The sequence below is a fragment of the Cupressus sempervirens genome, chromosome 2, assembly GCF_028749045.1.
Source record: "Cupressus sempervirens isolate cs-2001-9-10 chromosome 2, ASM2874904v1, whole genome shotgun sequence".
Classification (NCBI taxonomy): Eukaryota; Viridiplantae; Streptophyta; class Pinopsida; order Cupressales; family Cupressaceae; genus Cupressus; species Cupressus sempervirens.
The window spans coordinates 602802125-602830074 of record NC_143119.1 but is presented as its reverse complement, the minus strand read 5'-3'; the positions used below and the strand labels follow the sequence as shown (position 1 = coordinate 602830074).

Below are 27950 nucleotides of genomic sequence, written 5' to 3'. Positions count from 1 at the left end.
CTTTTAGTGTAAAACTCACCGTTTTGATGTGGATGCATGTTTTAAGTGAAAACTCAACTTTTTGGTTCAATGACATATTTAAGTTATAGTGCTCACCTTTTTGATGTCATTGCATATTTCAAGTGAGCTTATATGCAATGACATCAAAAAGGTCCACTTTTGATGACTTTATACTTCTAAGTTGAAATTTACATGCAATAACATGAAAAAGGTCCACTTTTGATGGATTTTACATGTAAAGACATGAAAAAGGTCCACTTTTGATAACTTTAAGCGATTTAATTAGCTCATGTCAATTTAAATTTATTAAAATATTACTTAAATGAGACATAAATTATACTTACACATCATATTATCAATATAACATGTAAATATCATTTAATAAGCAATATTTACTAGAGCATTTGATTTAAATGCTAAAATTTAAATTGAACTATATAGTTAATATAGTCACTTAAGTGAAAAATCAAAAGTAAACTCAACTTAAATATATAACATAAATTGCACTGTAGGTACTTTGAGTGAAAATTTAATTGATAAACTTAAAAACATAACATAAAGTGAATTTAAGTTATATTTCTCAAAAAGTGAATTTCAAATTAAAAATATAACATGATATTTTTAAATTTGTGGTGTTGTATAAAAAAAGTCCACTTTTTGGGCACTAAAATGGTCATATCTTTTGATTTCCAACTCCGATTAAACCTTAAGATAGATCAAATCGAAGGGAAAACCTAAAGCAATGAGTTGAGTAAAACCAAAGGATTAAAAACCAAGAAACACACACTCAAACACGAGGAAACATACTTTGAAGGCTTCAAAAATCAAGCATAGACTCAACAAACAAAAAAACTTCACGAAAACCTCCAGTAAAAAGATTCATTATATCAATTGGAGTCGTTTGATTGATCAATACAAACCAATTAAATAATGAAATAAGCTTAGAGAAATATGAAACTAGCTTGTCGTACTGTTACGCACATTTTGTTGTGACAAAATATGGTCATGTTGGTAACTTATTGTGACTCTAAGAAAATGACAATAATATGGATTATAAATAGAAAAGAAGCAATTGTTCTAGTTTATTGTTAGTTGAAATAGGGAAATCTGTAAGAAAACTCAGGTGGGGAAACAACTTCCTACACTAATCTCTTAAGGAAAGTATTGTGCAAATTTTTTCAAATCCTTACAATTTCAGATTGACTTTCAGTAAAACAACAATATTGCAATCAACCATGAATACAGAAAACAGATAGAGAAATAATTACATATAAACACAAAGATATGCCGGGGTGGAAAAACCTTTCGGTAAAACAACCCCACCCCTCCAAAACTTGCACGATGTATTATCTTCAACTCAAAGGTTACAACACACTTGCAGTGCAAGCTCTTTCAGGACATAGAAGACTTATCCAGTAGCAACCAACAATACACTACTCACTCACCTCCTCAACTATCTATGGCCCTCAAAGTGCTTATATAGTGCGCTTAGAGCATCTTCCAAAGTTAGCTTTTACGTGTCATAGGAATCCGTCATAACCGTTTTAGTCATGATTTCCTTACACACATTTAAATCTTCCAAAAATAGTTCTTGCGTGTCATAGGAATCCGTCATAACCGTTTTAGTCACGATTTCCTTACACATTTAAATATTCCAAAGATAGCTCTTACGCGTCATAGGAATCCGTCATAACTCAAGATGCTGACGCATGCAAGTGGAGTGACATATCAACATGACAACTAGACATGTACACTCACACTTAATTACATTATTTGCAAAAAATCCATTTACAAAACAAATAATAAGAATAGGAATTATCCAAGGTTGAGATACCTTATTCCTAACATTCTCCCACTTGTCGAACACCTTGTAAGAGCAACAGGAACATAACAAGAACTAAATGCTATAGGCCGAAAGGCCCATAGACTTCGAACACCATCTGAACTTCTCTGTGCCCACTGGTTTTGTCAATGCATTTGCAACATTCTTTAAAGTATCTACCTTCTCCAAAATTACCTTTCCATCTTCCACCATATCTCTCACAAAGTGAAACTGCACATCAGTGTGCTTCGTTCTGGCATGGAAAGTTGGATCTTTGCAAGACAAAGAGCACTCTGACTGTCGCAACAAATAGTAATTTGTCTTGCATCAACACCAATATCAGAACACAATCTTCTAAGTCAAATAGCTTCCTTTCAAGCATGAGTAGCAGCCATGTACTCAGCTTCTGTAGTGGACAAAGCAACCACAGGTTGTTGCTTACTCATCCAACTGATAGCGCCACCAAACATAGTGAACATATAAGCATTGGCGGATCTGCTGCTGTCAATATTACTTGCTCAATCTGAATCCACAAATCCATGAATACAAACTAAATGCGAAGCTCTAGAAGAGTTACCATGACAACAAATGAAATAATCTAATGTACCCCTCAAATATCTGAATACTTGCTTAATTGCATCCCAATGTACCCATCCAAGATTAGCCATAAACCGGCTCAGAACTCCCCTCTGCTTGGGCAATGTCTGGTCTAGTATAGACCATAGCATACATAAGACTACCAATTGCACTAGCGTAAGGTACTCTACTCATGTCCTCCACATCACTAGGAGATTTTGGACGATCATCTACAGATAACTTGGTTCCCATAGAAACAGGAACACATAAAGGTCTACAATCTGCCATGCTAAACCTTTCCAACACGGACTTCACATACTTACTTTGACTCAACCAAAGTTTTCTGTTAGATCTATCTCTATTGATTTCCATAGCCAAGATGTACCTTGCTGCCCCAAGATCTTTCATCTCAAACTGTGCTGATAACTGGGATTTAAAATAAAAAATCATACCCTTAACCTTCCCAAACAACAACATATCATAAACATATAATGCAACAATAAGAAGGTGATCATTTTCAAATCTAAAGTAAACACAATGATCTGATTTCGATCTTACAAATCCAATTGACAACACAAAGGCATCAAACTTAAGGTACCACATCCTAGGAGATTGTTTCAAACCATACAGAGACTTCTTTAATCTGCAAACCAAAGATTCTTTATCTTTAACAATGTAGTGCTCAGGTTGTGACATATAAATCTCTTCCTTCAAATCACCATGAAGGAAAGCTGTCTTCACACCCATCTGTTCTATCTCTAAATCATGTGATGAAACAAGAGATAATAGAAATCTAATGGATGTCAACTTTGCAACAGGAGAGAATATTTCACCATAATCTATTCCCTCTACCTGTGAATACCCCTTCGCAACCAATCTAGCTTTGTACCTTTAAACACTGCCATATGCTCAGAATTTCTTCTTGAACACCCATTTGCTACCAATAGGTTTCCATCCTTTAGGCAACTGTACAAGGTCCCAAGTTTTGGTTTTATCTAATGAAGCCTTCTGATCATCCATGGCCTCAATCCAGGAACTTGGATCTTCCATATCCAAAGCCTCTTTCACAGATCTAGGCTCATCAGTGTTAGTAATCAAAACAAAAGCACAACTAGAATCTAACATAGAATAACCAAACCTTTCTGGCTGCTTTTTTACTCTTGTGGATCTCCTTAAGGGCTGAGGTTAAGGTTGTTCTTCCTCTTCGTCTGAACTATTAGAGCTACTAGAGCTCTCCTCGTCATTAGACCCAACATGGTCTTTCTGTTCAGTCTTCTCAGGGATAGGAGGCAATTGAACAATATCTTCCTTCTTTTCTTTTTCATTTGGTTGTAGCGTAATAGGAGAAGATGTTAGCTCTCTAAAAATAACATTTCTACTATACAACACCTTACTAGTCACAGGGTCCCAAAGCTTGTATCCTTTCATACCAACACCGTATCCAATGAAAATACATTTAACAGCTTTGTTTTCCAACTTATACCTTTTCTCCTTTGGAACATGTGCATAAGCTTCACAACCAAAAACACAAAGATGTCTAATTGAAGGCTTCTTACTAGATCACACCTCCATGGGTGTCTTACCAACAAGAGCTGATGTAGGAGATTTGTTAACCAGATATCAAGCAGTGGCCACAGCTTCAACCCAAAAATTTTGTTCAAGACCAGCTCCACTAAGCATACTCCTAGCCTTCTCCATTAGTGTCCTATTCATTCTTTCTGCAACTCCATTTTGTTGTGGGGTATAAGGAGTTGTCTTATGCCTCTCGATACCTCGTTCTTTACAGAACTGTTCGAACTCTGCTTAGCAAAACTCACCACCATTGTTAGTTCTCACACACTTAATCTTCTTACTAGTCTGATTCTCTACAAGGGCTTTAAATTCCTTGAACTGACTAAAGACTTGTTTCTTACTTTTCAGGAAATAAATCCATGTCCTTCTATTGTAATCATCTATGAAAGATACAAAAAATATAGACTTGGAGATTGAAGGAACTTTTATAGGACCAAATACATCAGAATGAATAAGATCCAAAACATCAAAAGATTTGTGAGAACTAGAGTGAAACTGAACACGATTTTGTTTACCGCAGACATAATGTTCGTAGAAGTCAAACTCAAGATTACAATCATTTAACCCCTCAATGAGGTTCTTGTTCTTTAGGGTTCTCAGACCCTTCTCACCAATGTTGCCAAATCTCATATGCCACAACATTGTCTTTTTTGCAAGAAGCTTTCCTTCCAATGTGTTTGCACCCTTAGGTACACATGCTGCACAGCCATCAGAACCAATAACCATAGTCTTCTTTACTGCTTGTTCATATGGTGGGGATGAAATGATAGCTGCTCTTTTCTTTGAAACAAAAGAACTATTACACTGAGAAATGCATGCATCAAGCTGAAATAGAGTACCTCTTCTAGTACCCTTAGCAAGCACCATAGCTCCTCTCATCATCTTACATCCATCTTTAGAAAAAACAACTTGCACACCTACATTATTCAACATACTTATAGATAATAAGTTTCGTGCCAAACCAAGGATGTGCATTACCCTGTTGATCCCCTTTACTCATCCATCAGGGAATCTGAGAGTGACCCGTACTCATCCAACTATCTTTAGGTGAGAATCATCACCCAAGTACACCTTTCCATTGTCGAAAACTTCATACTTTGAGAACCAGTTTCGATGAGAGGTCATGTGGAAAGAAGCACTTGAGTCTATCAACCACACATCATCATATGCATGCGCCGCCAAGGCTACAATGAAAGCATCGCCATCTTCTTGAGACTTTTTTGAACCTGAATTTGAGGCCTTCTTCTTCTTCTTTGGCTCTTTACAGTCTTTACGGAAGTGCCCAGTCTTATCACAGTTCCAGCATTTTGCCTTGGACTTTCCAGGATTCTTTGATTTTCCATGGGATTTGGATCTACCCTTTCCAGACTTGTCATTTTGCTTGCCTCTGTTGTTGGATCTACCGTGAACAACAAGAGCTTCCTTAGCCAAATCTGATGACTTTCTCCTCGTCTCCTCAGATAACAGCAAAGGCACCAGATCATCCATTCTAAAAGTGACTAAAGTACTTCCAAGAGACATCACAAGATGGTCCCATGAATCCGGCAAGGAACATAACAGGGTCATACATCGATCCTCCTCTATCTTGACACTAGATGATGTCAACTATGCAATCAGAAAATTAAAAGCATTTAGATTTTCTATAATAGATCCTCCTTCCTCCATTCTTAGATAATACAAATTCTTCCTTAGGAACAATTTGTTCACTAGAGATTTGGCCTAATGCACAGACCTAAGCTGTATCCACAAACTATTTGCGGTCTTCTCATCAAGAACATTCAAGAGAACTGAATCAGCTAGATAGAGTCGAATGAGACCCTTAGCTTCCGATCCTTGAGATCCCAATCTGCTTGAGATATTGTTGTGGGTCTCACATCAAGTGAAGTCACCTCCCATAGATCACAATCTTCATTCAAGTCTTCCATCTTGAGTTTCCACAACTCAAAATTACTACCATTAAATTTCTCCACCTCCATTTTTCCGTATGAACTAGCCATCTCAATCTGCAAATAAGATTTAGAATGCTCTGCACAAAACTCCCACTCAACTTGAGATTAGCTCAAAAAACCCTACCCAACAACTAGAATCGAAAGTTGATCAAGCTCTGATACCACTTGTAAAGAAAGTCAGGTGCGGAAATAGCTTCCTACACTAATCTCTTAAGGAAAGTATTTTGTAATTTTTATTCAAATCCTTACAATTTCAGATTCACTTTCAATGAAACAACAATATTGCAATCAACCATAAATACAAAAAATAAATAGAGAAATAGTAACACATAAATACAAAGATATGCCGGTGGGGAAAAAGCTTTCGGTAAAACAACCCCACCCCTCCAAAACCTGCACAATGTATTATCTTCAACTCAAAGGTTACAACACACTTGCAGTGCAAGCTCTTTCAGGACATGGAAGACTTATCCAGTAGCAATTAACAATACACTACTCACTCACCTCCTCAACTATTTATGACCCTCAAAGTGCTTATATAATGCACTTAGGGCATCTTCCAAAAATAGCTCTTACACGTCATAGGAATCCGTCATAATCGTTTCAGTCATGATTTCCTTACACAATTAAATCTTCCAAAAATAGTTCTTACGTGTCATAGGAATCCGTCATAACCATTTTAGTTATAATTTCCTTACACAATTAAATATTCTAAAGATAGCTCTTACGTGTCATAGGAATCTGTCATAACTCAAGATGCTGACACATGCAAGTGGAGTGACACATCAACATGCCAATTAGACATGTACACTCACACTTAATTACATTATTTGCAAAAAATACATTTACAAAACAAATAATAAGAATAGGAATTATCCAAGGTTGAGACACCTTATTCCTAACAAAATCAGAAATGCATTTAGTCCATTGCAAGTGCACCTAGAAGTGATTGCTTGTTTCCAGTGCAAAAACAATCAACAATATTTTCAGCCCTATTTAGGTCGACAGAATATGTGTGTGTGTGTGTGTGTGTGTGTGTGTGCAAGAAATGAAAAGTGGAAAAATTTGATGAACTGAATAGAATAAACTGATGAATGATGTTAAATTTCATTTGTCCATTTGTTAAAAATATAAATGTGTTGAATAATTTCTAAGCTAATTTCAAATGACCATACAATAAACAATATCTTTGCTTGTTCCAAATGGAAAAAAAAAAAGAAAAAGAAAAAATGATTTTAGTTGCGAATGATGTTTTGCCAAAAAAGAAGAAAAAGGTAAGATTGAGAACTTAAGAGAATTTGATGTGTTTATCAAACTTCTAGACAATGTAAAATTTTAGTGTCCATTGCTTAACAACTTAAATGTGTTGAATAAGTCAGACTATATTTAAAACCAAACAAAAAAATGGCTTTGTAAATGAGAAAAATAAAAAAAAGCTTTAAAGAAGAAGTAAGGATTGTACACCTAGAAAATGTGATGACAAATAGGCTCACTTCTGTTGCACATTCTCCCACTCTTCCTCCATTTCCCTCTTTTTTCTTCCACTTTCCTCTTTCTCCCTTATTTTCTCTTTCATTTAGTGTTGCAAAATGAGTTGGTATATCAGGGATGTATTAGGGTGGGTGTATTGATGGGTTCAGTGTTACCAGACTTGGACTCGGCTCGGACTCGCCTAGGCCTGTAATGCTGGATGGGTTCTCTTATGATTTTTTTAATAATTATTTTTCTTTTAATTTTTTAAATGAATAGCTACCCCTGTTATCATCTCAATTTCCCCATCATTAGTATTGATGGGTTCTCTTATGTATTTCGTTTTAATTTTTTTAGTGAACAGCTACCCCTGTTATCACCCCAATATCCCCATCATTAGTATCATTAAGTGGTGACTTTGAGTTCAAGACTGTCAAGGACATCTGTTGAGATCTTGGGAACAATTGGCTGTCCCCACTAGCTCTCTTCAAGAGAAAATAACCCCATATCACTGGAGTGCTCCATGCCGGAGATAGAGGGAACATTTCATCTTCATCCCCAGGCCAGCGTCCTAGGTCTGGGAATGTCTGTCAATGGTTCATTAACTTCTTTTATTTGGGCTTGATATGAAAACAATGTTTAAGGATGAGAAAATCATTTACTTCATATTGGGATAATAAATTGAGGATAAATACTTTATAGGAATCTCATCTGGTGATTGGTGATTGATCCTTTTACTCATCCTCAGCATATGTAAAGCCAACAAATTTTAAATTTTCGTATCAAAATTCAAAAGAATCTTGAACTAGGAAACTGGAAGGGCCAATAATTGTTAGTTACTTTGGAGATCAGTATCCTAGATAATTGTTGCCCTATTAAGACAATTTTGTGGTTGAATTCCAAATTTCTGACTGGTTGGGGAGGGCAAGGGACATTGGAGACTGCAAATAGATGTTCCTTATACTTAAATTTTCTTGAAACAGTATGAGGGACAGGAACATTGGAAAGCTTGATCCTGGGTTTTGCATGTATGTTGGTTCGTGGTTCAGAAAATTCACATGTATTTGTTGAGGAAATAATGCAGAGAGAGTTAGTTTTATCCAATGTTGACATACAATCAAATAAGGTAGTACTTTTGACATGAAAAAGAAACATCTTTTTACCATTTTTATGTATTTAATGTGTAGGATCTGAGTGGAGTAAGTTGTCTTTTTGTCACTGATAGAGTCACTGAGGGTAAACAATAAAATTATGATATTGGCATCCGTGATGGAGATTTCTTTGGCCTGAAATACTACAGTTTGGGCTTTGTAGTATAGTGGTGCTCCATTACTTATCCCTGCCCTGCTACTTTGGTTTTTAAAAGAAAAACATATGAATTGTTTAAGCTGCACTGGAAGGAATAAGAATTTTTGCCTTTTATTTGGCTTGAGATAATCAAGAGTAATTTTTGCCCTATTTTTATGAGTTTTAATTTTTGAAGCAATTCTTTGTCTCCCGATTCAATTTCATATAATTGAGTTCTATTTATACTTTTGGTTTGTTGAGGCAATCTTGATTCACAATATTGCTAATATGATTAAAATAAGCTTGTGCTTTCTAAATTCATTCTTTACACGTGTTATGCATTATATAAGTCAGTTTATTCTTTGTATTTATGTAATCTGTAATTTTTGCTGAACCTGTCATGAAGTCCCATGTCTAAGATTTTACACAGCGAAAATTTTCAGAGTTTAAGTTATTGAACAATGTGTAGATCACACTTTGCAAGTTTGTTTTGTATAACGGGGAGTTCTGAGTGTTAATGTTTTGATAGCTGCAGGAGCTATCATTCGTACCTGCAACAGTTGTGCTTATCAGAAATTGTTGATGTTGCATTTGTTAATAAGTTTATGATTGTAAACATGATCACAGAAGGTTTCTATGCTGGCCGATTCTTTCATTTCTGTATCTTGTCTTTTGTATTGATTTTTGAAGTCACTGTAGAATGTTTGTTTCCAAGTCTTGGCTCCTTTTGTATCTGCTGCAATTCATTGTGCTAAAGTGTTTGTGTTTATGGATCGGCTCAGTCCTTTTCTTCTGACAGTGGCAGTTCTATTCCACTCGATTATCATGTTGATCATGGCTATTGTATGGAGCCTTTCTCTATGCATTGGTTCCCATCATTGATGACGGTGATGAAAGACTTGTGGCATCAAAAGGATCTGTATGACAGTTTTCTGTTACAGCCACCAGTTCATGATTTCATCAATTGAAGAGTAATTGCCGATGGTTCACATTTACTATGATGGAAGAGGAAATGACTTCATTTTTTATAGCCTTTTTGGTATTCATGTGTTTTGTATTTGGAAAGCAACAAAGGTTGTGTTGATGTCTGGGTCTCTATGTCATTGTAATTGAGTTTTTATTCTTACAGGACGGGGGTCGTATAATTTTGTTATCGTGTATTCAGTCTTAATAATGGGAGTTGTATGATCTTGCTGTCAGGTTGGCTACAGCTCATCTAGTAATTCAGATTTCAGCTATCATGTTCGACAGTTAAATGCTTAGGGTGATGCCTGTATGGGATTTTGATTCTGGAATGCAGAGTAATTGAAAGATGATAGATGTGTTCATTGTGTGGTGATTCTGTTTGTAGGACAGTGATAGCTTAGTTAAAGATTATTCAGCAGTATAACATTCTGTGTGTAATCATCATGCAATAAGTTTTGTATATGTTGTCTGTGATTCAAAAGGAGATGCTTGTATTCTATAGATGTCTAATCCTACAAGGACATACTACTAGTGTCTGTTATGTGATAACAGCCTGATGAAGAAGTTATTCTTCTGTCTAAGCTTGTGAAGCTCTGTAAATGAAGAATCTTCTTTTAGTGTGGCTGGGTGTTTCCTCTGTGGCTGGAGGGTTCTCCGAGGATAAATTTCTAGTGCTGTCTTGATCTTGTGTTTTTTATCACTGCTTGTTGCATATATGGTCTTCTGGTTCTAAATTTAGCACTGATGATCTGTTTAATTCTGCAGATATGGTGATGCAGGAAGACTAGCAGAACAGCAAACAGCTTTGTTACAATATCAACGAGAGAATCTGCATTATTTAAGCGAGGAGGTACAGTTTTCCTTTTTATCAACCTATTTTCAATTCTGTCGATACTGTCATCAGTTGCTAAAATTTAAGTGGCTATTGTGTTTTATAAAAGCAAAATTCATTTTTGTTCACAGTTGAGTAGAAATATTAGAGCCAGGGTAGATAAATCTGAAGTTCCTTCATAGGCAATGGTGCAAGTGATTAATTATTAATGTTTCTGAATAGGTAAACTGTTTTAAGTGCTATAGAATAGCATTCTGTATGCGTCACTGCTATTTAAGTTTGGCATCTGTGTTAATTTTTTTTTTGTAACAGCCTGTTTGATAAACTGTTTTGAGTAACCATAGAAAGAAATTGTGTATGCATAAATGCTATTTAATTTTTGCATCTGTTAGACGTTAAAGTCTTTATTTGAAACTGTCTGTTTGGTACAGATTCTCCGTCTGCAGGAATGCTTGAGTAAATATGAGCGTACTGAGAATGGAAATACTTTACAGGTAATAGTCTCATTTCCAAATACCTAATGGATAATGAAATGGATGAGCATACTCTTTTTAAACTCAACATGAAATCTGGTAAAGTGAGGACTAGGCACACCTCATATAAAGGAAACAGAAAGTAATAATATATTTTCTTATGTCCTGTTTATGAAAGAATTTATTTTTGGTATATTTGTCAGAATATTGGTAAAGATGTATCTACAATGGAATGTAAAATTTAATGAGCCTAAAACTCCTTGAAGCATAGGCTAAGTCACAAGGTTTGAATTCAAGTTCAAATTCTGCAACTCTGAACTTTGGATGAAGTTCGACAAGGAATTTGTGTATAACAATTCTTACCAGTCCACCATTAAAATGGCTCCCTTTGAGGCTTTGTATAGCTGCAAATGTAGAACTCCTATAAGTTGGAATCGCTTGGAAGACAAAATCATTGTTGGACCCGAGATGCTTAAGGAAATGGAAGAACAGATAATCTAGATTCGTCAAAGATTAAAGGAAGCTAATGATAGATAGAAAAGCTATGTAGATGCAAAAGAACACCTAGAGAATTCTCAGTGGGAGAAAAGCTACTATTAAGGGTAAAACCTCATAAGAGTACTATGAAGTTTGGTAAGAATGCCAAGTTAGCCCCAAGGTATGTGGGACCCTTTGAAATACTAGAAGTTGTGAACCCAGTAGCTTACAAAATTGCTTTACCACCAGCCCTTGCTAGGATGCATGACGTCTTCCATGTGTCATATCTTAAGCAGTACATTACCCATCATGATCATATAATTGATTGGAAACTATTACAGGTGCGAGAACCAGGGGTGGTAGAGGTAGGACCACTCAGAATACTCGAGGTGTGTAAGCTACGCTTACAAAATCGAAAGGTGACACAATGCAAGGTCCAGTGGGATCAGTATGCAGAGGATAATGCCACTTGGGAGGGTTATCATGAAATTTTCCAAAAATACCCTCATCTTTTCTCTAGGGTTGGAAATTGAACATTTCTTTTCTTTTCTTAATATAAACTGATTAAGTATTGTTTAAAAGTTTGTTGTGATGTTCGTCAAGGACGATGAAAAATCTGAGGGGGAGGGTATGTTACATCCCAAATTTTTGACCTAATTTTAAACTTGTTCATAACCATTGGATTTAACAAATTATTCTTTCATGATCATGTGAAATAGGTAGTTATTTATATATGTTGTATTAACTGTTAATGAAGATATTCGTTAACCAATAACTGTTATTAGGTGATTAGCAGTTGTTTGATTTAAAATAACAATTAATATGTTTTTATGAATTATTGTGGAATTATTATTATGGCAGAAGTGTTTTTATGGGTGATTGCTGGAGAAGATGAAGAGACGGGAAGCATTGCTAAATAGGATCATCAGAATGGGATGTTTGCTTAAGTTTAGTCATTAGGATCGACAGGTATGACCTTAAACTTATTTGGAAAGGATGCAACGACTTGATCACAGGATACATTTTTGGGACCGCATGAGCTATTAAAAAAATAATCTAAGAAAAACATAAAATAATCCAAATTAAAATATAATACATACCTCAAGAGATTTTTAATTGATCTTCATCATATTATTATAATAAATACTTACATTCGTACACAAATAAAAAAATGAAATGACACCAATAAATTATAATAACATAATTTAATGATGTCGCTCCATTGATATACTTACATGAATGTATATAAGAATATATTATAATAATAAATGAAAATTATAATCTTTCCAACTCCTCTTTTCAATCTTTTATTTTATTCTTTCTTTCCCTCTCTTTTCATAATCGATTTATTACTTGGAAATTTGAATCGATTATAATCTTTTTGTAACCGGTGGGAGTGTAGGAGTCATGTTTGCTCTCCATTTATGGAAGCGGTGAGGGAGAGTTGAGATCACCTTTCTCCTTGGTGTCCAAATTCTTCCTTCCTTGCTTCAGTCCAGATTTTTCATGTTCATTTACCAACTTGTCCCTGTACTATACGATTTCCAATCAGCCATTAAAACATCTTTGCAATCTGCCTTGATACGATTTCCAATCAGTCATTAAAACGTCTTTGCAATCTGCTTTGAAACGTTTGCAATCCACCATTAAGTCTTCTGCAAATTACCATTGTTATCAACCTTGTTCAGATTGAGCAATTCCAACATAGCCAAGCAAGTAATTTCGGATAAAATACTGAGGATCAGCATTGAAGAAAGTCAAGAGGGAGCCATTAAGATTCAAGTTTTCCAAAGAATACATTTTAGGTCATGAATTAACCTTTCAAGTTTATAAATGCAAATCTATAGTAGTTGGCTAGGATCAAAACATCTTCTTATGTCTATGTTCATGATTTTTTTTTTTTACTTGCTGAATAAACCTTAAAGACTTACAAAGAACTTTTTCTTAATCTCTTTATATCTAGTTGAGTAGTATTCCATAAAGAAGAGTTTTTGAATACAATAAGAACTTGTATGATTGTTGTTGTTCACAAGAATAACATGTCACTACTCATGATGGAAGATATCAAGGGCAGAATGCTCATAATCTTTTAATACACCTAGGATTCATCGGTAATGTAGCCAAGAATGGTGCAGAGGTGTGAAAGGGCAGAGTGCTCATTATCTCTTAATACACTTGGGAATCACCGGTTGTGAAGCCATGAATGGTGAAGAGGTGGAACAAATCTGCAAGAAAACAAAGAAGAAATTAGACATGAATAACTTAAAAGAAATATGCTTAATAGCTCATGTTTATCTCTGTAATGGAATTTGTTGTCAAGTTGAGCGGTGGTGATCGGGTTGATCCCATTGGAAATTCTTGGCCAAGGTAGTTTATAGACATGTTTGCCATCTAATGATCACTTGATTTCAGTAGTGCCAGTTATGTAAGCATGTCCGTTTCATAACTGAACGGACATTCAAAACACCAGAATACTTAGGTGGCTGGACTGAAGAACATCCTAAGCCCGATCTCGAGGTAGGGAGGGCCATTTTAATTTAATAGAATGTGTGGGGATAAGTATGGTTCGAGGTTGGGAGGTTAAGCCTATGTCAATGCTTCTCCTTTCACCAATGCCGAGGCTTGCACAACTAGCTAAAGATCCTTTGATGATGCTTGTATATTCCTTTCTTTCTTGTTATCATTTACTTTACTTGTTAATCAATTGATCATGAATACAATTATGATAGTTAGTCGTTAATCTATTTATTTGAGCTGAGCCTGATTACAGTTAGGAACAGTTAATCATTGATCTAGTTATTTCAATTGAATACGATTATAGTTATTTTCAGTTGATCATGAATATAGTTATGATAGTTAATTGTTAATCAATTTATTCCAGCTGACCATGAAATTATAGTTATGAATAGTTAATAGTTGATCTTGAATATGATTATAGTTATTTTCTGTTAATTGTTAAAAGTAGTTATTGTCATGTGAAAAGGATTCAATTATCTATATAAATGCAAGGAGTTTTTAGTATAAAACGTCTTTGATTTAGATATGAAAATCCGTTTGTTATATATGGTATCAGAGCACTAGGTTCAACTCTGAACCTAGGGCACACTACTTTCCATGTAAACCTGAAAAATTCTTATAATGATTGTACAGGATGCAAGTACGTAAAACACCCCGCAAGAAGGCCCGACATCCCATCGTCCCCTATTTAATTTAAAACATGCCTAAATACGATTATACTCGTTGCTCCATGCCCAAAGATAACGTAACTCTGAACCAAGCATTGCAACGAATGAAGAAAGAAAGAGTCAAGTGGACCCCTGCTAGTAAAGCAGCATATAGGAACAAGTTAATTCAAAACTAGAGCTCGACAGAGCAACTCTCTTTTGCATTTCCACAGATCCTGGATGGTGCGGGATATGCACCAATTTGAGACAAAACTAGATGCTGAAAAGAAAGATTAAATACTCTAATGTAAACATCCTCAATGGAGGAATTTTTTTAAAAATAAGGCTGCTATAAGTACAACAACAAAGTATTAAGTTAATTAAATAAATTTATTTCATGTGTTTCATGCATTCGCAAGCTCTTTCTGTTGTGGAAATACTTACACATGTATGAATTCAATAAATTGACACAAATTTTGTAAAATTAATAGATGAAACCAATAAACAAATAAATTGAACAGCAACGTGAACGTTGCAGATCAGGGCATAATCCGTGATAATGCTCAATCTTCTAATGACTTGTTACTTTAGATTTTGCAAGAAACACAATTGAAGTTGGAAAACATGTAAAGAAGAATGAATGAGATGGCAGCCCAGATGGGGCATAATCACGAAGAAACACAATCATCACCTTCTCTTAGAACAGAGACAGAAGTCTCTGGATATAACAAGAGAACCTCTTCACTCAAACAAACTGAAAAACAAAAGAAACAAGAAATAGTGGCTGATCTGTTAGCAGATATTGAGAAAATCAAACCACCCAAGTTTGTCGGTTCTGAGTCCGAGGAGGAAGCAGAAGCTTGGCTAACTGAAATGGAACAATACTTTGAAATTAGAAACTTTTCTGAAACCTCAAAAGCGGTTTGGGGAATATATCATTTTACTGTAGAAGTTGCAACCTGGTGGGGAAACACCAAAGTTGAGCAGAAGATTAAAACCACTGAGATTACTTGAAGAAGGTTTGTAACCATTTTTATAAATTGTTGGCTGCCCCAAACCTTTTATGATCAGAAACTTATAGATTTCCAGAACTTGAAGCAAGGAGATATGACAGTACATAAGTACTGGGCGAAATTTACTTGACTGTTGAAGTATGTACCACCATATCAACATGATACAAATCTAAAGGCGAGGAAATTCATTATGGGTTTGGAAATCAGAATAGGAGCAATTGATGTTCTCACTCCTTGAACTATGGAGGAAGCTCTATAGAAGGCTATTCGGCAAGAATACAAAATCAAGAAGGATGACTCCATCCGGGACAATAAAAGGAAAACAAACTGGAATACAGATGGTGCTGATTCTAGAACTCAGAAAAGACAGTTTAAGGATTTCAATTACAACAAACCAGAGTCAAAGGGAAATGAAGTTGAGGATGTTACAAGTAATTTTAGTGCAAATAAGAATAATAAGAGTAATGAAAGGAAGGGGCCACCTTCAGGATGTTACACTTGTGGAGGAGATCACTATAATAATAAGTGCCCCATAAAACCCAACAACAATTAGCCATAATGACCACCTCTTCCACAACAACGACAAGTTTATCAGCAAAGGATCCATGCAGCCCTGGACAATAGGCAAGCAGAGCAGCAAATATGTCTAATTGAAACTCCGGTTAAGTTCTACGGGAACCCCGTCTCCATTTTAATTGATACTGGAACTTCTGAATATTTTATATCACCTAGACTATTAAGTAGATTTCCAAAGAGATCTAGTTTTATGGCAAAACCATGGATAGTCGAATATGCAAACCAATCAAGGGCTAAGGTAGAGCAGTGTCTATTTGAGGCCCAGGTTGACTTTCCAAACTTCTCAATAGAATTGAACTTGTATGTAGCACCTCTTGGGTCTTATGACATTATCATAGGCATTAATTGGCTCAGTGAACATAAGGCCAAGGTGGATTGTCTTGCCAAAACTATAAATTGTTTGGATGATCGAGGTAGGCCGACAAACATTAGAGGGATTAAACATGAAATTAAATCAAAACAGATATCTGCCATGCAACTTAAGAAATATGGAAGAAAAGGTTGTGAAATCTTTGCAGTCAGGATTGAGGACATGAGAGAACTTAAAAACACCACATATGGAGATGACTACATTTATGAAGATGGGAAAATCAGAGGAAAGTTAAAAGAATCTTTTGAAAAAAAATATCCTTATCTAAAGAATTATCAAGATGTGTTTCCTGAGGAACTCCCCGGTCTACCCCTTCTCGAGCCTTTGATTTCACCATAGATTTGATACTAGGAGCAGAACCCATTTCTCGGGCACCATATAGAATGACTACCACATAATTAATGGAGTTGCAGATACAAGTACAGGACATGTTAGACAAGAAACTGATCCGGCCTAGTGTTTCACCATTGGGAGCCCTAGTGTTGTTTGTTAGGAAGAAGGACGAAACCATGAGATTATGCATAGATTATAGAATGCTTAACAAGGTTGCCATCAAGAACAGGTATCCACTTCCTAGAATAGATGATCTTTTTGATCAAATGAAGGGTGCGACAGTGTTTTCAAAAACTGATTTTAGGTCAGGATATCACCAGCTTTGTATTAAGGACAAAGATATTCACAAAACTGCATTCAGAACTAGGTATGGACATTACGAATTTATAGTTTTGCCATTCGGGTTAACCAATGCCCCAACAACTTTTATGAACTTAATGAACAACATATTTCAAGATTGCTTGGATAAGTTTGTGCTAGTCTTTATAGATGATATTCTAATCTATTTAAAGAACAAGGAAGAACATCAAAATGTAGACCCTCCTACTGTGAATGCAGACTATAGTAGAACAATCTCAAGCCTCAAACATGTAATCGGAGCCCATAAGCAAGTCAACGTAGGTATAAGAGTTTATGGCAGCAGTCACAAATATCCAAACCGCCCCCATCAGATTTTCTTCAACCCTTAAATCACTTCTCAAAAACAATTAGCAATAGAAGAGAAGCTAGGGCAAATTACTATACTTCAATAGTAATTTGCAATTCCAATTCCCAGAATAATTTTTAGATTGCACAACTCAGCCAGATTCAAGATAATAATAAATAATGACTTTCAGCAATAGTAAGAATAGTAGGCAGACAAAACAATTCCTCAAAATTAATTCAAAATACCTTAGCCGTGAATTACTTGGTACTTCTCCAGTCCAGACCCTTATACCTCAGCAAGGGCACAAACCACAAACACAGAATTGTCACGTAGACAACAAAGGTAAATAGATAATCAAATAATCAGATGCTTTTCTCATCAAATATCCTCATATTTATAATCTCCAAATGGCACCAGTTTCCCAAAAGAACTCCACTTAAGAAGCTTACTCTACACAACATTATAATATATTAAAATGCCATTAATATAATTTATTAATTGCTTTTGGCTCCAGAAACTGACCTTTTCCACCATAACTTAAAATTTTGACAGGCAAGGCCACTATTTCTTGTTCCCATGATTTAAAACTTTTCGTCCTAGTTCTAATGAGCTATGATACTAAGTTGACCAACAAACAACACCAACAAAAATAACAACCTCAACATATTTAGATGAATAATAATAATAATTCACCTGTCTTGCAAAAACAATTGAAGAAGCATCAGATTCAAACTCTGACAACACCAAAGTGATCCTAATGATGAAAGATGATGAATGAACTTGACGGGGTGACTTACTATAAATAAACACTCCCTCCAAGATTCTTGGAGCCCACACCAGAAGCTTGAAATAAAAATTGAGAGCATCACCCAACTCCTCTAACTCAACTGAGCTCATCAGAATGAACAGATTGACTTACGATAAATAGTAAGTCCCTCAAACGGAGCCAAAAACATACCATAGGCTGCTGGAAAGCCTATAAACACACAACTGAGACCCTCAAATCTCACTATTAGCGCACGAGGGTCGCGATGGTGACCTAACCTGGCCAACTGTAAGAACCTGCTAAAAATGGGGACATTACAGTCCTCCCTCCCTAAGGTTGCTTGTCCCCAAGCAATCTTGGAACAAAATGAACATTACAATCCCTTTGGATCCCAAAGGTAGAACTGCGTATGATGCCTATTGCGTACAAGAAAATCTTGTAGCATCAACACCCAAATAACTAATATGAATGATAGAATCATCTGGAAACTGACTGTAGACACTGATGGTGATGACAACCCATCGGAGCTCAATTTAACTGAAATACAAACTCTATCCACACTTGAGTCCCCATCAAATTGATACTCACACCCAATTGCATTGTGGAGATGGTAAAAACCATAGGTAACTGAAACACTACCACCATCTCCAACCTTTTGCCAAATTGTCCCGAGTGTGTAGATACTGCAAGGGGTTTAAATTGCAGCTATCAATCCCATTTGCAAAAGATGGTGCTAACCCACCTCGTAATGGATGGTACGAAACTGGAGCCAACCCACACCGACGTTAAACCAAGTCCTCTACCTGTGGGTCAAAAGAAAAATGATGAGCACTCCTCACAATGTAATGCCGATAAAAACTCCCAATCTCTCTTAGGGGATCATCATCATCGAACTGTGAATCAAAAGATGACTCCAATCTCTGACTTCGAACTATTGGTCAGGCAAGATCCTAGGCAACACTCTCAACATACCCAACCTCAAAATCCCTGTGGGGAAGCATAGTAAACAGAGTCTCTACAATCCTTCCCACCAACCTTTGAATAGCATGAGAGGCTCGGATGAGAGTAACCTCAAACACTCTATAAGAATCCTCCCTCACATCCGAACTCTCCAAAAGATACTCCATGAAGGACTTTGTGCAGTAGAAGTTATATGTGGAATCATCCACCTGCTCCCTTGCGACCCACAGCTGATCCCTCTTAAAATGTGGCACTGCCAACTGTCCAATGCTATCAGCTGTATGAGATGAAGAAATAGATTCGTTTCCAAAAGAAGGAAGCAAATTGCCATGAGTTCTCATCTTTCTTGATGCTCTCTCCTCTTCTGTACCTATTGCACTCATATGCTGGATGGATGTGTCGGCCACATCACGTCCCTCATCCCCAATCGTGGAAGTAAACTCGCCACCAACCACAATATGTAATTGAACAGGGTTTGGGGCTGATGTTGATTGTACCATCTCTAACTCCACGATAACCTCATCCAATCGTGACTACGACTCTTGAAGAGCCAATTGAGTATACTGAAGAGAGTCCACAATCACCTCAAGCTCCTGGGTAAGCTCAGCTACCTCCTCTTTCCTTAACATCTCATAATAGGTGCTACCCCACTCTAGAAGGTAATCCCTGTCAGCAACTAACTGAGAGTAACTATGCTTCAAGATCCTGACAACCTCTTGAAGCGCATGAACCTTTGTTGGGGAAATACCACTATCACTATGCTCATCTAACATAGGAGCACCCCAACTAGATGTAGCTAGCATCTGACAAATAACATCATAATGCTCAAGAGCTGAAGTAATGTCACTATCACTCACCTTTAGCTGACAAGTCACATGATGCCTCTGTAACCCCTGCCTCCTATGCAAGCTCTTTGTCTCACTGAGTGCACTATGATAGGAAACCGTATCAAAACTGCCCACAAAAAGATCACTCATTGCATGTGTGCTATCAACCTTGCACAACTCTACATTTGAGATACAAATACTATGTACCTCAATCAACTCCTCATCTAAAGAAATGGAAGTCCTCACAATATCAATATCCCCACATGTTTTAGCTTCCACCTCAAAGGATAGATCCTGAAAACATTGATCCTAAGACCCATCCAAAACCTCCTCAGATTCATCAACTAATACCTGGCAAGGGATATCGCACCCGGTGCAACTCATAGCATCATCAAATGTATCATCAGATGTGTCCATACTATCTGCATCCTCATCTCCAAATAAAGCCTCAACTGCCAACACCTGATACTGCACACATGACGCAATGTCAAGTTGTGAATCAATAACACTAGAGCATGAACCCACATCTATTGACTCCACTGTAACATACAAATCACCAACATCACTATTGGGTGACTCCATACATGCATTGGTCCCAGTTGAGGAAACAACTGCCTCTTGTACTGGAGTAGCATTATGATAACTCACATACAAATCTCCTATAATAATCCCCTCCTTGAGAGAGCCAGAAGTGTCAGTTGTAACAACTGCATCAACTGTCTCTGCAGTAGTTGCAACAACTCTAGGAGCCTCAACTTGCTGAAGCTCAATGCCACTATCCACCAATGGTACTAAAACATCTACTTATCTCTGTGAAATGAGTCCATCATTGACACCGTGGATGGGGCTAGCAAGTGTCGTACTAAATATAGGTACATCAATATCATGGACACCTGTCAGGGAAAACTCAAGCTTCCTTCCCTGCAACCTCAATGTTGGCTTTCTAAATACAAAAGCCATATACCTTGCTGCCCTCTCAACTATCGCGGGATCTGACAAGCTCTCCGCCAACCTCTGTTGATGAAGCTTCGGTTTCTCCAAACTCTCCTGCAAGGCATTCATTTTTACGCTAATTTCCTCATTACTCCACTGACTTCTAGAACTGCTAGTCCTATGTCTGTCCATAGCTGGAAAAATAAAGTGCTGGTCACTCTAGGAATCAGATCTGAAAATCTTTAAAATCAGCATTGAACAAAATAAAAATTGAGCCCAATTCCAATTAGCTAGAGACGCATAAACCTTATATGTTTCACACTATTCCCTGTTTGTTGAACATCGAATGCAGAAAATACCCAATGCAAAAAGATAAAGACCTATCAGAATTATTCAGTAACCTATTTATTGATCATAAAGGACGAATCCACAATTTGATTGCTAGCTCTTTGCATTCAAAATAAACAAAAGGGCCGTTTATTTATTATAAATATAATAGTTAAATTCTTTCATTTATTATAAATATAATATTTGAATTTACAAATAAAGTTATCCTTTATAACTCCTATTCTTCCTTACAAATGAATATATTACTTTACAAATGCTTCTCCAATGATGAGTCTTGTTATTTGTTTCCTTTTGTAAAACTACAACTTTCTTTTATATCTTTCAAAATAGAGAGATATGCCTTTTCATTTATGAATAGATGCAACTATTCTTAATGCATAGATTTATTGTAACCATAAACATAAATAGTTTTGAATGAAGCAATTAATTTATTAACTTGTTTTTCTGATTATTGACGACACTATAATTCTTGGCAATCATGTTTCTATTTATTGTACCATCAATTATTTTTCCATCTTATCAATTTGATACTTCCATCATCAAATCTCATCCTTGTTCAACATTTTTTGTGTTGTAGATTTCCATCGCACACATTCTTAAGGTTGTAGCTTCTGTTGGATTGATTTTAACATGAGATGCCTTGTTGATGGTAAATCATCTTTATGATAAGTATCTTATATATATAATATACATGATATATATATATATATATATATATATATATATATATATATATATATATATATATGTATGTATATATATATATGTATATATGTATATATATATATGTATATATGTATATATAATATACATTATATATTATTATATTAAATAATATATTATATATATGGTTAACCTATTAATATTACATATATGCTTAAGATGAGTTACATATATGGTTATTTATATTACTATTATATTAATATGTTAACTAGTGATGTTTAACTTTAGAGACGTCTTTTCATGAGACATGTCTTCTCCTGTCATATTTATAAGCCTTCATGTGCATTTGGAACACAATCAATACAATGGCATGTGTTAGTAGATTTGCAGTGATCCTAGAAATTAACATACATTACTATAAACTTTATTTGATTATGGTACTTATCCTCCATGGCATTGCTCAATGTAGTTGACTCATACTGCGATGATGTGAAGTTTTCCAATTTCCATTATCACCAAGTATAAGTTGCAAATTTTTGTCACATATTGGTAAATATCCTTTCAAACCCGTAATAGCTGTTAATGACCTTCACTATTGTTTATTTCCTTTGCTTTGCTACAAAGATATGTTATGCACAATGAACATGTTCCAGGTGTGTATTCTTCACTGCTCATCGTCATTTCCTCTTGCAATGTTTTGACGTGGGACGTGTAATGTCCCCATTTTAGCAGGTTCCTGCAGTTGGTTGAGTTAGTTCATTATAGCGATCCTCGTGAGTTGATAGGGTGATTTGGGGGTCTCAGTTGCGGACTTACTATTTTAGTAAGTCCATTTTTGGCAGTTGCTTTTTTTGGCAGTGCAGTGGTTGGCTTTGGCAGTTGGTTGTCACTGGTTGTGGATGTGGTTATTATTTGTGCGAGATCTTATTTATTAATTAATTATTAAGTCACATTATTATAATATTTTATCATAATAATGTCATTAAGAGATTTCTAAAGAGTTGTGTTGGAAAGTTTTAAGAGTTAGTTCGTTTGGGAAACTTTGTAGTTTCTGGAGTTGAGTCTTTTTAAAAACTTTTGGCACTAAAGGGTTAGAAATACAAGCTCATTTCAGTGGAAGAGACATCCAATTATTTGGTTATCTTATTTTGCACTTCTTGTCTTTGTGACGTTTTTGAAGTTCTGATTTTCTGTGCCCTTGCTGAGGTATAAGGGTCTAGAGTTCCGAATTGTTTGTTGATCCCACAGCTGAAGTATTGTGGATCAATTTCTGAGATAGCGAGTCTTCCAATTCTGTTTTCTACTGTTTTCCATTTCTGTTTTCTACTGTTACTTGGAAAACCGAATTACTGTGAATTTAATTGCTAGTAAGGAGAGTTGGAATTCTGCATATGAATCTCCTTATAGGGATGCCAACATATCAATATTCATGACATCTAGGAAGGTCCAGACCAGTGTTTGATTAATCTGCATTATCTGATTTTCTGGGCACACGTGTCTCTATTTGAAGGTGTTGAAAACTTTGTATTTGGATGCTGTTTGCATTTCAGTCTTGGCAGCCTGATTACATGTAGGGGAACGACAAGACCAGGTGGCTGCAAACATTTCTCACCTGCTGTTTGGAGGTTGCAGGCCCTAACAGGCCGTTCTGTTTACATGCCCAGATTTTATGACAATAACAGACCTGTCAACTTTTATATTTGGCCTGTGATAAAGCCAGTGTAGCGACTACAGTTGGGGATCTTAAATGCTAGCATGAGGGGTTTATATTGTAAGAAAAACAACAGTCTGAGGTCCACGAGAATGCTATAACCAGACCTGCTGCATATTAATTCGAAGCTGGAGTTTAGCAGGTTCTCTGTCTTTGTAATTTGTTGTGGAATGTTTTTTGTGGATTGTTTATTGGTTTCATATAATAAAATTGCAATGGAATCTTTCATTCCTGAAATGGTTGGTTAGTACTTTGCCAACATCTAGTATTGTCATTTCTTTCTTATATTTATATGTGCAAAATCCAAAGTATTAACACAGGTAAAAAAGAGGTATCAAATCTGAAATCTATTAGCATAGTTAGTGGGATTAGTTAAGAGTTATTACAGTGATAATAAGTTTGCCTGCCAAGTGTTTGACGAAATGTCAAACAACTACTTAGTATAGAAAATTGGTGTGATCTGACCTATAACAGGTTGGGGTTATTACAGACCGCATTTTGTTGTTCACTTGTTTATTTAATTCATCGGGCCTTATTATTGACTCACTATTGATACTCATAGTGCTTAGTGCTCTTAAACTTTGTTTATTTCCACCTCTTTGTTCATACTTGTTCTTAATGGCATATGATATTATTATTTGTAAGTTCGCACTCATGTTTAGATGTTCTTGATTTGAATGCATAAAATCACCGTTATTCTTACCATAGTTCACATGTGGTCTTATCTCTTAGACGTCACTGCTTCTTTGGACAAAATCTCTATAACAACATGGTCTTACTTATGTCTTTATTATTGATGTTGATACGATATCCTTTTACGGCATGGAGTCTTTGCTCTTTATCGCGTCTTCAATACTTTATTTTCATTTGAATATTATGATCCTTGTGTGAATTGCCTTTGTCATATGGTGACCTCAAATGTATACCAATGTTCTTCTTAGGAAAATAACCTAGATACTCATTGCATATAGGGCAAGAATATTTATCTTTTCAAGCTTTTGATAAATACATTCCTTACAGAAGATATGAAGGCATTTGCATATCGGTGTAGCATAATGGGCACCCTAGAAATGCCCAAAAAGTAAACAACTGCTGATAGGAATTTTGTCAAACAGTTTGCATCCAACTCCTTATTCCTTTGTTTACTAATTGAATCCCTTAAGACTTTAGAAATGAGACATTTATATTGTTTGCTTGCATGGAATTGAAAATCACTCAACATGAACAAAAGAAAGTACAACAATATGCAGATTGGAAATTGTATTATAGCTGATAAGATGTCAATTTCAGAATTAAAAAAAATCAAATACATGGCAGATTATCAACTCACTAATTGCTCCACTATTATTGACATAATGCTCCAGCAAATGTTATTTAAACCCACTGCTACAATGACATGAATAATGCTGCATGAATAGTGTCACGTGAGTAGTGCCGCATGAATTGTAATGCTCCAGCAAATGTTATTTAAACCCACTGCTACAATGACATGAATAATGCTGCATGAATAGTGTCGCATGAATAGTGCTGCATGAACTGTAATTGCGTGAATAGTGTTGCTACAGTATTTTGTCCTCCAAACAGTCCAATATCTTCATAAAATCATTCCCTCAAAGTAGCATAAACGTTGGATGAGTAAAGAAGAAGATATGAGCAAAACATCGAATCTACCTGTAGCTAGAAACACACCCAATTTGCCTGACAATGAAGCTGATAACAATGGATTCCAAAGGCCAAACCCCAAGGGAATGACGTCTAGAATGTCACAAGAGAGATAAACATCCTCTAATGCCAAGAACAGATTTGTAATTCACATAACAATTTTCTTCTCATATTCAACTTGCCCAATGAAGCCACTAATGCTCCCTTTTATTCTTTCTCCAAGGGTTGATTCAACTCACATGAGCAATGTGGGATAAAGGATGTGCAATATAAAACATATTAAAATAATCACTTATGTCTCCCTTAGGTGTCCCCTTTGATTTGCACACATTCCCATAAAATTTAATATTTAAGTAACACTTTAATATTTTACAACTAAATTAAATGTTACTTTAATAATACTTTGGGCATAAAAATATATTAGCTAATGGACTTGTAACAGCATGAGCGATAGCTCGTCGAAAAGGTATTGCTGAGGAGTATCAAATCCAATCACCAAAACTAGCCTCCCTTGTTTACCGCATAGGTTAATTAAGAAATGCACACAGATAATGAACACGAACAGCAGTATTCCGTTATTCGCATAAGCCAACAGATTACATAACTAGTGATAAGATGATTTACAATGATCCCAGACGGGCATAAATACTTTCCGCTGAACCTTTTCGAAGGGGTCCGTCGGCTACACAATCTTTACCAACAACATGAACTCGTCGGCTACACAACAATTACTGATGACACCAACCCGTCAACTACAGTTTCCACCGACGACATCCCTTGTGTCTCGTTGACTTACTAAAAATAGTAAGTATGCCTAAGACTGAGTAAATCAATTCCGTTTTGGCCCAAACTGGAGATGACTAGGCCAAAATACTCTAAGATCCTTTTAAACCTTTTGTTAGCCCTTGGGACCATGTAGAACTAGGCTAATGCACACACTTGGTCAACTGCTAAAGTGGGGACATTACATGTAGCTTCTCTCTACTCGAAACAATGATATTCTTCTTAGCTTATCCATTAATCCAATTATCTGATAAGTGTAGCAGTGTCTTTCATTCATGCTTTGTATGATAAGGTCTTGGTTCCTCTCAATTGCCCAGATTTTGCTTGCTATGTGATTCTATTTGAAGTGAGTTTTGAAATGGAAGTCATATCTTCTGAATATTAGACCCTTCTTTGTATCGTGATTCAAACATTGTCATAGCAAAAATATATTGAGAACCCATTGTGGTAAAAGGTAAAGTATTTGTATGTGGATATATGGTATGTAAGTGTGGAAATGCCATGTCCTTCTCCAGCCTCGTTGATGGTATTGTGTAATGAATATATTTTCACAGATATATAATTGTTTAATATACTCTCGTAGTTTCTTTAACGCATGGAGTTGCTTTTCGAGTTGGTAGACTTCATCACCAAGTATATTTGTTCCTGTAGGAGCAATGTGTAGTATCTACCGCAGGTGTGAATGATATCTCCTGCTGCTGCAAAATATTAATAAAAAGTAGGAGACATATAGGACGCAGTATAATGATATATATGTAGGAGAAAGTAGCAAAGAAAGTATAGAAATACGAGGAAGATAATTGACAAAGGTAGGAGGAACAATGAATATGCAGAACATATAAGGAAGGTGTATATATATTACGAAAGAGACAAGTGAGGTGGGACATAGAGGTGAGATGCTTCTATGAACTTATGCTCATCATGCTCAATCTTGAATCTTTAACAATATTTGTCAAATGGAGGTGCTAAATTTTTGCACAAATTAGGGCTCCATCAGGTTGGACTGAAGTAAAGAGGAAATATACTCCACATCATTAGATGACTTTGAGCTCCTCCAAGATGGGGAAAAATGTGGAAACTTAATTATAAATATAATTTTACAACGTTGGTTTGAGCATTGTATAGGTCATGCTATTGTAAGCTGAATCTTTTTTCTTTGGCTCAGATTGGTCCATTTGTTTTTGTTTTCTAGGCACTTAGGGACCTTTTAATGCACCCATATTAGAGCACTGATGCAATTCATATTTTTAAAATTTTGTACTAAGTGACAAGGTCTGGTTTCAAATTCCAGTTTGACAACGATAAATTTTGGATGAAGTTTAGAATTAAAAAAGCTGGAAAAAATGTTCCAGTTCGACATTCAATTTGACTAATATAAATAAAAAACTACAAAATTACTTTAGATAAATGAAATTTTATAATATATAATATTAAAATCTAAAAGACATTATAAAATATTAAATTTTAACACACAACATCAATATATTATTAATTTTCCTGTTGTTTCCAACATGACAAGACGTGTACATTGTTGAACATGCACTCTTTCATTGGAATTCACTATATCTTGAGGTTTAATCAACAAGCCTAATAGGCGAGGACCCTAATGGACTCTCCCTTCTTAAAGTATTGTTTTTGATGGTCGAAAGATTGGTGCTGGTTCTTCATTGGGAGGTTCCTTAAAAGACGATGCGACGTCTGCTTATGTTTTTCTGTCATGTGACCTCACATCTGTTTTTAATGAAGAAGACCCCATTTCTTATGTGAATAA

General features: G+C 35.7%; 1 protein-coding gene across 1 annotated transcript in view; it reads left to right on the top strand.

Moving 5' to 3' along the window:
* LOC149574838 (protein FIP1-like) overlaps positions 1-27950 on the top strand; it is a 307614-nt gene that overhangs the window by 223164 nt on the left and 56500 nt on the right. Inside the window, exons 9-10 of the mRNA XM_089814675.1 lie at positions 10408-10492; positions 10906-10968. Of these exons, the coding sequence (XP_089670801.1) occupies positions 10408-10492; positions 10906-10968 (148 nt within the window). The remainder of the gene's footprint in view (positions 1-10407; positions 10493-10905; positions 10969-27950) is intronic.